Raw genomic sequence first — 12,936 nt, 5'->3', positions numbered from 1 at the left:
AGCGCGGAGTCTTAACCACTGGACCGCCGGGGAAGTCCCCCTCCATCCCTTCTTTGCTCCTTTCCTTCCTTCCCTCTCAACTAATTCTCTGCCTTCTCAGCTGCCTAATTTTCTTCCTTCCTAACTAACCCATTTCATCCTAACTTCCTTCCCACTAACTTCATTCCTTTCTTTTCTAAATTCCTAACTTCTTCCTGAAATTCCAGGCCATGGGCTTTGGAGTCAGACTGCCTGGGTTCAAAACCCAGTTATATCATTTACTACCTAGATGTCTCAGTCAAGTCACTTCGCCTCTCCATGCCTGTTTCCTCCTCTTTAAAACAGCAATGATGATAGTTCCTAACCCATGGCACTGCAGGAACAAAATAAGACCCAGTTGGTATGCACTGTCATTGGTATGTCATTGCTGGGCACTGGGCAGGCAGGCTTGTAAAGGAATAAATGACAGTAGAGTGAAGACAGTGTAATAACAGAAGTGGACCCAAGGAAGGGAGCTAGGGTTCATGGCACTGGGGGTGGTCTGGCGGGGCTTCTGGGGAAGGCGAGCGAGGACAGGTACAAAGGTTAGCTGAGCAGACCAGATTGGTCAGGGGAGTGTTCCAAGAAGAGGGAGCTGTGTGACACCACCCGCACTCCCACCGCATTCAGCAGGTCCAGGGAGATGGGGGCAGGTGAGTGTAGTGATGGGGCAGAGGGATGCAAGTCTAGGCTGGGGCAAGTTAGGGGGAGGAACAGGCTGGAGGGTTCACGGAGGAGCTTGGACTACCCCCCCGCCGGGAGTTTGCAGGGGTCTCTGCAGGTCTGAAGAGTCAGGGGAAAAGTATCGATGTTCATTCAGCCTCTGGCCAGAAAAATCAGAGGGCAGTGGTACCAGGAGAGAAAGATGCTGAGAGTTTGCTCAGGTGTAGGAGTCACAGTCAAGGTGATGGGAGAGTGTGTTTGGGGGCAGCAAGCATGTCAAAGCTCCCACCAGGACTTAGTACCTAAGTATTAAGTGAACAGCAACACTTTGAGAATTTTTACACAGTGGTACAAAGATAAAAAGGAACGTAACCCACTGTCACCTTGGGTCGTGTCCCTCCAGCCGTTTTTTTGATGGTTATTTGCATGTCTATACTTTCTTTACAAAGATGGTATTCCTGGTCACCTACCATTTGGAAACCTGCTTTTTGCCTTGACGTTGTATCACATGTATGTTCCCGTTTTGATTCACATAAGCTTGTATACCATTTTTTTAATAAATTTATTTATTTTATTTATTTATTTTTGGCTGCGTTGGGTCTTCGTTGCTGCGGGCTTTCTCTAGTTGTAGTGAGCGGGGGCGACTCTTCATTGCAGTGCACAGGCTTCTCATTGCGGTGGCTTCTCTTGTTGCGGAGCACGGGCTCTAGGCGCACGGGCTTCAGTAATTGTGGCTTGCGGGCTCTAGAGTACAGGCTCAGTAGCTGTGGCGCACGGGTTTAGTTGCTCCACAGCATGTGGGATCTTCCCGGACCAGGGCTCGAACCTGTGTCCCCTGCATTGGCAGGAGTATTCTTAACCACTGTACCACCAGGGAAGCCCTCGTATACCATTTTTTAGCTGGGTAATTTTCCATTTTATGTATGTACTATAATTTATCTTATCAGTTCGTCCCTTGATTCATCAGTCAAATAGGTAATGAGCACCAGCCATATGCCAGGTTCTGATCTAGATGCTGGAGATTCAACAGTGAACAAGAAAAATCTTTGCACTTACAGAGCCGATGTTCTAGTTCAAGACAGAAAATAAACAATTAAAGAGTTGCAGGATAAGGTGTCAGAGAGTGAGGTCTTACACCGGATGGGGAACCGGTGGGACTTGTATTGCGGTGTGGCCAACCATCCTGGTTTGCCCAGGACTGTACTGGTTTAAGCACTGAAAGTCTCACATCCCAGGAAACCCCTAGGTCCAAGACAAACTGGGACAATCAGTTATGCACAATCAGAAAAGTCCTCTCTGAGAGGTGACATTTGAGCAGAGACTTCTGTGATGTTAGTGGAAGCCAGCCATGCAGACATCTGGGGGAAGAATTCTAAGCAGAGGGAAACATAAGTGCAAGGGACAGGAGACTAGAGGGAGCTCTGTGTGTTTGAGGAACAGCAAAAAGGCCAGACAGGTCCTAGCGTAGTGAGAGGGAGGGCCTGGAGACCCAGGTGGAGATGGAGATGGGATCCGGGTCACGTGGAATCTTGTTGACTGTGGAAAAGACTTTGGATCTGAATCCTAAGTGTGGTGGGAAGAACAATGGAGTTTTTGAGCAACAAAGTCACATGATCTGATTTCCAGTTTTAAAGGGTCACTCTGGCTTTGGTGAAGAAAGATTCTAGAGGCTCAAGATAGAAATAGGGACACAGGCATATATACAATGGAATATTACTCAGCCATAAAAAGGAACGATATAGTGTCATTTGCAGAGACGTGGATGGACCTAGAGAGTGTCATACAGAGTGAAGTAAGTCAGAAAGAGAAAAACAAACATTGTGTAATATCGCTTATATGCTGAATCTAGAAAAATAGTACAGATGAACTTATTGGCAAAGCAGAAATAGAATTACAGATGTAGAGAACAAACTTATGGATACCAAGGAGGGAAGAGAGGGGTGAGACGAATTGGGAGATTGGGATTGACATATATATACTACTATGTATAAAATAAATAAGTAATGAGAACCTACTGTTTGCTCAATGATCTGTGCTGACCTAAATGGGAAGGAAATCCAAAAAGGAGGGGATATATGTATACATATAACTGATTCACTTTGCTGTAGAGCAGAAACTAACCCAACATTGTAAAGCAACTCTACTCCAATAAAAATTAATTAATTAAAAAAAAAAGAAATAGGGACACAGTAGGGATGCTAGGGCAATAATCCATGCAAGTGATGATGGTGGCTCAGGACAGGGTGGTTGCAGTAGTTTCTGGATATATTTTGAAGGTGGAGTCTAATGGGATTTCATGGTGGAATGGAGGAGGGATGAGGGTGCAGAGTTTCTAGAATGAATTCCGAGTTGGTGGCTTGAACTTTTGAGTAGGTGGTAGTACCATTACTGAGATGGATGTCACAGGGAGGAGTAGTCTGGGGCAGAGTGAAAGGAATAAGGTTCAAGACTTTCCTTTTGGACATGTTAAGAGTGAAGCACCTCTAGGCATCTAACTAGTGAAGTGTCAGAGAAGCCAGAGTCAGGAGAGAAGCAGAACTAGAGAGATGAGTTTGGAAATCGTGGCGTTTAGTCGACACTTAAAACCATGAAACTGGTTGTGGTCAACTGGGGAACAAGTATAGATAGAGGCCGGGCCAGTGTTTCAGGGTAAAAAAGAGGGGAATCCAGTGGAAGATCTGAAGAAAGAGCAATCCACGAGGCAGGAGGGAAACCGGGAGATCCTAAAGCCAGCTGCGAAAAACAGGTTATGTCCTCAGAGACACTGACTTAGATGAGGACAAAGAATCCATCGCTGGCTCTGCCACAGGAGGTCATTGGTCCACTCTTCTGGAGGCATGTTGGGATGACAGCCTCTTTGGAATGGGTTCAAGAGAGAAAAGGAGGGGGAGTGGGGACCAAGTCCAGACAACTCTTTCAAGGACTTTAACTGAGAAGCGAACATAGCAGTGGGACAGTCTCTCAAGAGGGATGTAAGTTCCAGAGAGGGCGCTATTACAGCCGGCGGGTATTCTGAAGTGCCCTACTGTGGGACACTGAGGTTATTATTATTTTTATTATTGTTTTCCTGTTCTAAGCAGTGCTCCTAAATGAAGGCTGCATCAGTGTCTCATCATTGAAAAGAATTGTTCTGGGCATTTGTTTTGCCAACATGATACCCTGTCCATCTGTGTATTGGTTCAACATTTCTGTTCTTAAAAAATGGAGAGCTCTGATACTGTTCTTGGGTTTTCCTTGTATGACGCCCCCGCTTCAGAGCCCACAGAGAACCCCCAAGGCCACTGGGCTTAGGTCCCTCCCTGACCGGCCCCCTCGGCGCTAGCTGCACAGATACCCACCCTGTGGTGAGCTACAGAGGTCTGGGTGTGGCATGTGGTGACCACATAGAAAGTTCCAGAAGGGCAGGAGCTTACTCAGGCCCTGTCAACTCCTTCATCCCCCAGAACGCCCCATGTAACCTCCGCGCGAGAGAGGAAGGGACCCTGTGAGTACCTGATTATCGCACCAGGCAGCAAGGCCTTCATGCACCGGGGTGCCACCGGGACCCTGCTTCCTGGCTCTTTCACAGCCAACCAGCCCTGCCCTGGAGACAGCGACCAGAGCCCCGGAGGGCCGGCAGGGAAAGGCCCAGAGGGCCAGGTGTTCAGCAAAGACCAAGGCCACGCTGACTGAACCAGACACCCGGGCTCTGAAACACCTGCAGGTTCTTGGGAGGCAAAGGGCTCTCGGCTGCCACGGTGAGGTCTCTGGAACCTCATCTTCAGCCCTAGATGGTCTGCACCAGGCCTTGGTAGGCCCTGGGGAACATGCCTCCTCACAGACAGGCCCCCTACACACACACACACGCACACACACACACATACAGCACACACACACAATTTACTGATATACACCAATATGAACACAGACACACAATGACGACTGTCACACACAGGTATCACACAGACTCACACTTATACACATACACACAGCACGTTAACATATATAGAGGTACACACTGCCATGTCCACACACTACACTACACAGAGACTCATTGAAGCACATCTCCACACAGTGAGAACAGAGAGTCACAGATGTACAGACACACGGACAAAATTATACAAATGTGGTCACACTGATGCACAAATACCCTGACATACAGGGACACACTGGTACACCAGAGAGACAGACACACTGACACACATTTCTGCACGAAACACCTGCACACACACTCCTTGCCCCACACTCTCACACGCATTCTAACAAGCCCCAGCATCGCCGGGACTCTCTGGCAGCTGTCGCTCACCGCCTTCCACCCACACCCCCCAGGGGGAGGCGATGTCCCCGAGGGAACAGAGGTCTTCGGTCCCTTCTTAAGCCCCGCTGGCTCCCGCGTGACATCAACAGCCCCCTTGCTGCGGCCGGGAGTTCCGAGCTGGGTGCCGGGGCCGGGCCGGCGCCAGGCACAGACACTTCGGCCCTTGTTGGGAGAACAGAGAGAGGCTCTCTTGTCCACTGACCATCCTCCGGCTCCAACCACTGGTTCTCCCCGCGGCCTCTCCTCAGGCTGTGCAGGTACGTGGGGCTGGGGAGGCCAGGGCCTGGCAGAGGGGCTGTCAGGGCCAGGCCAGGGGGGCGTGTGGGCTGTCTGCGGGAGCACAGACACGGGGCACTGGCTGAAGCCAGGCCGCACTCCCTATCTGGGCAGTTCCGTGGCTCAGGGCTCCTCAGGGCTGGGCCATTCCCTCGCTTCCCCTGTGGTCCCTTTCTCAGCTCCCAAGAAGGCCAGGGGGTGATTGCTCCAGGGACCCCCTTATAAAGACGGGTGGTCTCTACTGCAACCCAGGTCCCACAGTAGGCCAAAGCTGTGGTCCTGGCATGCACAGTGCCCAGCAGCCTGCACGAGCAACTGGGTTCTCAGGTGAGATCTCGGTTCTTGGCCTTGACCTTCCAAGCAGGGATAGGGCTCTGGGGTCCTGGGCACGCTGAGCCAGGGCCTGGACATACCGGCCTCCCCCACCCTGAAGGCTGGGGGCAGGGAAGACATATGCTCCTGGCCACATAGACCGTTGGTCACACTCTCCACTGTTTCATCTCAGATAGACATAGGTCAGTGGGTCTGTCCATGGCTCTGGCCCAAGGTCCCCAGGGCAGCTGCCCTTCCAGGGACATTAGGCGGAAGTCTCTGTGGCAGAGAGATAATAGTCAGCACAGAGCCCAGCCCGGGGCCGTCCACAGGGATCCAGGGGAGCCCAGCCTGCCCCTCACAAGCTGTGGGACCCTAGGCAAGTCCCTTTCTGGGCCTCAGACTTCCCACCAGTGACATGGGGGGAAGGGTTCAGACTTCATGCTCTGCAAGTCTCCTTCCAGCCTTGGCCACTCCAGATATCCAGAGTTGCCCTGGCTCACAGGGATCTTGCTGCCCTGGCCGTCCTCAACCCTTGAAAGGACCCAGCCTAGGAGGGGCCACTGCTGACCATCCTCTCTCTCCCTCCTGAGATGTTTGATGGGAGAGGCTGGGTCCAGGGGATATCATTTCTTGTCCCACGCAGGGGTTGCTGACCTCGGGCAGGTGTCTGGGTTGGGGAAGGGTGGAGAGGGCAGTGGTGCCTAAGGCCCCAGACAGGTGACACTAATTCCCCAACATCAGCTCTCTCATCCTGCTTCTCCTTGTGTCCCCAGAGCCCACCTGATCACTGTTACAAGATGGACTCTAGCCCTGCTGGGACCCCCAGTCTGCAGGTGAGTGGGTCTTGGTTCCCCCATCCACCACCAGGGGGCTCACTTCCTCCCAAGGCTGAGGAAAGCCCTGGAAGTCCCAGTCAGCCGCGTGGGCGGTCCCAGGACTGGGGGTGCCCGCAGGGGTCACTGTGAGCCCACAGAACTGGGCCGTTTGCAGGGTAAAGAGAGAAGGGACTTGGACAAGGGCTTCAAGAAGTAAATGGGGTGGGAAATCGGGATTGGCCCTGAGGACACCTGCGTTCTCATGCCAGTGGGGCATCCTGGAAGTCCTTGGATGGCTCTTCTCTGGGCTTCAGTTTCCTCACGCTCACATTTGGTACAACGGCCAGCAGCCTCCCAAGGCTGTTGTGTGAAGCAGGTGAGATGGTGGGTGGGTTGGCAGGTGGACCGAAAGAAGGAAGGAAGGGAGGGAGGGAGGGAGGGAGGGAAGGAGGGGGGAGGGGGAGGGAGGGAGGGGGAGGGGGAGGGAGGGAGGAGGGAGGGAGGGGGAGGGGGAGGGAGGGAGGAGGGAGGGAGGGAGGAAAGAGGGAGGACGGAGGGAGGAAGGAGGGAGGAAGGAGGGAGGAAGAAGGAAGGAGGGAGGGAGGGAGGGACGAGGGGGGAGGGAGGGACGAGGGAGGGAGGGAGGGAGGGAAGAAGCCTAATAGAGATACTGGAAAAGGAGCAGGACTTGGACCAGGGGAAAGAGAGGGAGCCAAGGACTAGGGACCCTCTGATTTTAATCACTTCTTTCTTTAAATGTCTCTAGCCCTCAAGGGCCAATGGGAATATCAACCTGGGGCCTTCGGCCAACCCAAAGTGAGTTCTCATCTCTCATATAACTTTCCTCCCTGGCTCCCCTCATAACTGGCTCCCCCCTCCCCTTGGGAATATAATCCAATTCTCTGGTCCGGCGTCAAGATCCTCTGCCATCTGGGCCTCGGACCGGCGCCTAGCTTCATCTCCCACTAATTCCTCAGCCTCTGCCCATGCTGAGCCCTGTGGCTGAAGTATCCCCCCAAAGTCTGCATTACTAGCAGCTCCCCACCCTCCAGGCCCTTCTCAGTCTTCGGAGGTCAGATTCCTTTGCCTTCTACGCTGTTGCGTCTGGTTTTCTCCCGGCCTTGTCTGTTTTTACACGATTGTGAGATCCCCAGGGGCAGGGGCCAGCCTTATAAGACCCTCCTGGCTGGGAGAACGTGGCGTTCTTAGAAAGCTCCCTGCCTTCTCCAGCTTCAAAGTTAAAAAGAAGCTCTGATTTGAACTAAAGCATCAAGTTTCCCAAGCTTGCAAATGCTGACCTGTGTTCCTCCCTCGTCCCCCAGTGCCCGGCCCACCGACTTCGACTTCCTCAAAGTCATCGGCAAAGGAAACTACGGGAAGGTGAGTGACCCGTGAGCATGGAAGGCCTGGGTCTCCCCTTCTCTGGCCTCTTCTGCCCCCTGCTGTTACCTGCACATGCAGAGAGGGAGCTTACAACCTGCAGAATCATGGGCGCAGGGCAGGGGCTGGAGGCCTGCACTGCCATCGAGAAATACGAAGCCTGGAGGAGTAGTCACCACGGTTTCTGCATTTGTCTTTCTGCTCAGGTCCTACTGGCCAAGCACAAGTCCGACGGGATGTTCTACGCAGTGAAGGTGCTACAGAAAAAGTCCATCTTAAAGAAGAAAGAGGTACCAGGGCTTGGGCCCAGGCATCTCCTCTCCTGCTTCTTGACGGCCCACCGCCCCCAGCCTCAGGTGGCTTCCAAAGATGCGTCCCAACTCTGGGCGCAGAGGTGGCCCAGCAGGGGGGCCAGGTGGTGCCTGGGATGCTGACCCTTCTCCAGGAAGGCAGGCTAACCGCCTTACCCCAAGGGCCTGCAGGTGACCCGGCCCGGCTCTCTGCTTTCCCCTAAAGATTCAGGGCTCCATGGTGGACCAGTCCTCTGCTCTGTCAGGTGCCGGCCTCCCCATCTGTGCAACGTGGGGGTCACACTTCCGGCTCTCCAAAGGCGCTTCAAGCTACAGCCAACGGGGAGTTCTAGATACTTTGGCTGACTTGAGTCTCTTAACACCAACTCCATGAGAAGGACAGAGCGGGCCCTGAGAGAGACTGGATGTCAAGTTGGAGGACTCAGGAGAGGGAATTAATGTTAACAAGGACGTCGAAGGGAAGGTGTCCTTCAGAAAGCTGAAGGAGGTGGCCTTGCAGCTGGCCTTGAAGCTAGGATTTTGATGGTCTGAAAACGGCATCCAGGCAGGGGGACAGCAACCAAGGCTGAATGTGGATAACGCTCAGCTTCTCCCTCTGCAGGATTGTCCTTGGGACTCATTTATGCGGCATTAACATAGCTTTGCTTACTGTCCCGGGGAGGGGGTCGGGGCATTTCATCCAGGGCTGGAGGTGCACCCACGTGGACGGGTCAGGGATGAGGTAGACCGCAGAGTCCTGGATACTAAGCAAGGAGCCTGGGCTTGGCTCTGAGGGCAGTGAGGAGTCACGGTGGGTGTTTGAGCAGGGGCACGAGAAGGTCCTGGGTGAGGTGGCCGTGTAGGCGGTGACACAGCCCATCTGTGTGACTCTGCAGCAGAGCCACATCATGGCGGAGCGCAGCGTGCTCCTGAAGAACGTGTGCCACCCCTTCCTCGTGGGCCTGCGCTACTCCTTCCAGACGCCGGAGAAGCTCTACTTTGTGCTGGACTATGTCAACGGGGGAGAGGTGGGTATAGGTCCACCTGGCGCCTTCCCTGCCCGGCCCTCAGCAGGAGTTTTCCATCCCACATGCTTATGGTGCCCCAGGTTCTGGAACAATCTCCCCTCATCCTTACAACAGACCCATTCTGCAGCTGAAAAAAACCGAGGCTTGGGCAGGTAACTCACTTGCTCAAGGCCACTCAGCCTGTACCCAGCAGAGCCAGGATTTGAAGGCAGGTCTATCGAACTCCCAGCCATCATCATGACTTGACTTCCAAGCAGAGCTGCCCACAATCCCTTCAGTGGACCTGGGAAAGGTCAATGTTAGAGGAGCTCTGTGGTCAGTATTTCTAATGCCTCCATCTTACACCAAAGAACACTGCATGGGAGTGACCAGTCCCTGTGGGAATGATCTGAGGCCACCTGGTGCCCCAGAAGCACAGCTGGGATAAGCTGGGCTCCCTCTTCTGCCTCTCTGATCAAGATGACAAGATGGCCCTTCTCAGTGACCCCAGATTTAACCTGTGTGACCTCATGCTCCTTAGCCTGGTGCCAAGAGGGAAGTTTTTGTCCTGCATCCCTAAATTCCCCGGTGTAGATAAAGGGCTTTCTTTGCCAGCCAAATAGACCAAAGCAACTGGCCCGGGAGCAGATCTAACCTAGGCTCAGTCTGACCATCATAATCATTTTATCACTGGGTTGGAGGAAAAGTACATCTTTGACGCACCCGGGTTCACATCACAGCTCTGCCGATTACAGTACGTGACCTTGGGCAAGTCACCTGACAGCTCTGACTCTTCCAGTTTCCTTTTCTGTGAAACTGGCCTCCTACTTGATACCTGGAAGGTAGTCAGGAAGATTAAAGGAGATTAGAGACGTGAGAGGGTCTGGCTGGAGCCTGAAACTCAGTAGGTGGTCCACCCCTGCTAATTCATCTTTCCTGCCGACACTTTGCCCGCTCTGTGGGGCAGGGACCGGCATGCCCTTCCTTGTATGAGGACATTGCAGCTTAGAGAGTGGGTCACTTGGCCAGCTGCCCCCCACCCCACTCTCGAGGAGCTGGAGCCCCCCAGGAACCCGCTCACCTGTCTCCTCCCCCTCCAGCTCTTCTTCCACCTGCAGCGGGAGCACCGGTTCCTGGAGCCCCGGGCCCGGTTTTACGCCGCCGAGGTGGCCAGCGCCATTGGCTACCTGCACTCTCTCAACATCATTTACAGGTGAGGCCTGCCTGTGGCTCAGAGCTAGGCCTGGCCCTTCTGTCCCAACAGCCAGGCGTCGTATGGACCCCCAGACCCTGAAATCCTGGCGAACCTGGTCCTCTGTCTGAGGAGGAGGGCCCGCCAGCGAGTGGGGGCCTCCTCCTTCCTGGGATTGAGTGCCCATCCTCCTCGGGCTCTCCCTGTGCATCTCTGCATCTCCATGAAGATTCCTCTTGCAGGACCCCGGTCCCCAGCTCATGTCACTAAGCAGCTGTGACATCACAGCGCCCTTTTCTCTCGTTTTCTGCAGGGACCTGAAACCAGAGAACATTCTTTTGGACGGCCAGGTTGGTGGGTATGTGTGTGTGCGTGCGCGCGTGTGTGCTGTGTGCCCATGAGTGTGTGTGCACGCATTGTGCATGCGTGCATGTGGCTAGGGACGCATTCAAGTATGTGTGTGCATGTGTGCCTATGCCCGTATACACACATATATGTACACGCATATGCGTTATGTGTACACGTGGCTACGTATCCATGTGCGTGTACGTGTATATGAGGTGGGGGGCAGGGGTGGAGTCATGTGGAGGCTCGAGGATTTTGTAGTCCTTCCGTGGCATAGACTGTGTTCCCTGGAAATAGACTCTGAGATGGGCCACTGGGTGCAGAAGCTGCCTGGGGGACACTCTCAAGAGATCCACGTTTAAGGGGCTGAGGAGGCAGGACTGGGCAGAGGAAGCAGCTCGCCTGCCTTGTGGTTGCAAGTGAGGCGTCCTCAGCTGATCGTACAGGGGTGGGTGGGCCTGAGCTGGGATGACTCTTTGAACTGTTCCAGACTGAGGCAAGGAGGCTGGGCATCTGTGCCCCCACACTGACCAGTCATTGGATGGGGATTGTCCCTTGAGTGGGGGCATGACTTTGGATGAGGGCAATGGCCCAGCATGGGGGGATGGGCGGGACAGCTCCTAAAGGGGGGTCTGGACAGAGCCCCGCAGCATCCACTCACTGCTCCACCAACCACCCTCTCGCTCAGCTGCCACAAGGCATGCTTTCTGGGTCCCCAGCCCTCTGTTAAGGGGGCTACTGCCACTAGGCCCCTCCAGCGAGAACATTCTGGAACTGCTGCTGTTGTAGGTTGTCGATCTGAGTTTGTGATGAGCTGGGGGTAGACAGTGCAATGCCATCTCCCCACCTGGCCCCTGTGCTGCTCTTAGCATCCAGGTTAGAAGCACTGAGTCTCTGAGTGGAGCCGCCAGCTCGTGCCTTCGCCGGGGACATCAGACCCCACAGCCGCTGCCCCAGATGTGGCATCTGGGCTTTGGGGATAGACCTGGGTATACCTTTGGCTCAGACCACCCTCCCACCCCTGCCCTCCCTCCTCTATAGGGACACGTGGTGCTGACGGATTTTGGCCTCTGCAAGGAAGGTGTAGAGCCTGAGGAGACCACATCCACGTTTTGTGGCACCCCAGAGGTAAGCTAAACCTCCTGGGAGGCGCAAGGCTGGGAGTGGATGAGGCCACAGCTCCTGATTACGGCCACCAGCTTATATCAGAGGGACTCACTTCTTCCACCCAAGCACTTCCCCGAGCCGGCTGTACACTCAGCCTTGGTTCCCTCCTCCGTGTCATGGGGGCACCAGCTCTAGGGGCTGCTGGGACCCGGCTGGTGAAACTCTGCAGTAGTGCTGTCCGATAGAAATAGAAACAGAAATGCAAAGCATATATGCAATTTAAAAATTTCCAGCAAGCACATTTAAAAAGAAAAAAGAAAGAGGAGAAATCAATTTTAGTAATATATTTTATTTAACCCAACACAGGCAAAGTAGTATCATGTCAACATACAATCCACATAAAATTGTTGAAATACTTTATTCTTTTTTTTCCTAACTAAGTCTTTGATCTGGTATGCCTTTTATACTTATGGTCCCTCTCAGCTCAGATCAGCCACATTTCAAATGTTCGGCAGTCATGCGTGGCTAGTGGCTACTGTATTGGACAGCACTGCCCTACAGGGTGAAGTCCATGTGCCACAGGAGGCCCTGGCCTGACAGTTAAGATCAAGGTTTGCAAGGGTAAAGACACTGGTCTACCTCCTTCTTCCAGCCACCAAGATCCTGGAGGGTTAAAATTTGCGAGTTTCAGCAGTAATTCACATACATCTCTGTCCTGCCAAGGCCTCCCTGCAGCTTTGGGGTTAAAAACCTTTCCTTAAACTCCTTGGACCTTGGGTCCAAAGGGTTTCCCAGCTGCTTGGACAGATGTCTGGATTGGGGGTGGGGGACTGAGGCTGCAGGGCTGGCAAGTCCTCCCGAACTGGCATGGGACAGGAACTTAGCTTTTGTTTTTCTCCATGTGCTTGAGAATCTGGGTCTCAGATTTCAGCTGTCTCCTCAATTTGGTTTTAGGGGAGCTGATGGACAGACGGCCTCTCTAAGCAGGAGCTATTGTCTGCGTTTGGGTATGGCAGGGTGTCCTCAGACAGAACTGGCCTCCCAAAGCCTAAAAGCCCAGCTGTCCCTTCCTTGGACACTGCTGAGGCGAGGAGGGGATACGGCACCTTGGATTGTGTCGGAGACATGTGGCCCTGACGAGTCTCTTCCATGACTCAGCCACTGCCATGGTGCTGGGAGCACAGACAGGAGTAACCACAGTTGCTCCCATTGTTCAAGGGGTAACACATAT

General features: G+C 53.6%; 1 protein-coding gene across 1 annotated transcript in view; it reads left to right on the top strand.

The window, feature by feature from the left end:
- The window catches only part of L3MBTL1 (L3MBTL histone methyl-lysine binding protein 1), a 61,652-nt gene that overhangs the window by 40,715 nt on the left and 8,001 nt on the right, over positions 1–12,936 (top strand). The window contains exons 19-27 of the mRNA XM_060123044.1: positions 5,068–5,235; positions 6,343–6,402; positions 7,151–7,200; positions 7,707–7,764; positions 7,971–8,054; positions 8,951–9,082; positions 10,162–10,274; positions 10,567–10,603; positions 11,640–11,726. Of these exons, the coding sequence (XP_059979027.1) occupies positions 5,068–5,235; positions 6,343–6,402; positions 7,151–7,200; positions 7,707–7,764; positions 7,971–8,054; positions 8,951–9,082; positions 10,162–10,274; positions 10,567–10,603; positions 11,640–11,726 (789 nt within the window). The remainder of the gene's footprint in view (positions 1–5,067; positions 5,236–6,342; positions 6,403–7,150; positions 7,201–7,706; positions 7,765–7,970; positions 8,055–8,950; positions 9,083–10,161; positions 10,275–10,566; positions 10,604–11,639; positions 11,727–12,936) is intronic.

Source organism: Lagenorhynchus albirostris, chromosome 15 (genome assembly GCF_949774975.1).
Source record: "Lagenorhynchus albirostris chromosome 15, mLagAlb1.1, whole genome shotgun sequence".
Classification (NCBI taxonomy): domain Eukaryota; kingdom Metazoa; phylum Chordata; class Mammalia; order Artiodactyla; family Delphinidae; genus Lagenorhynchus; species Lagenorhynchus albirostris.
The sequence above is the reverse complement of the archived record's forward strand: the minus strand, read 5'-3'. Positions and strand labels throughout refer to the sequence as shown.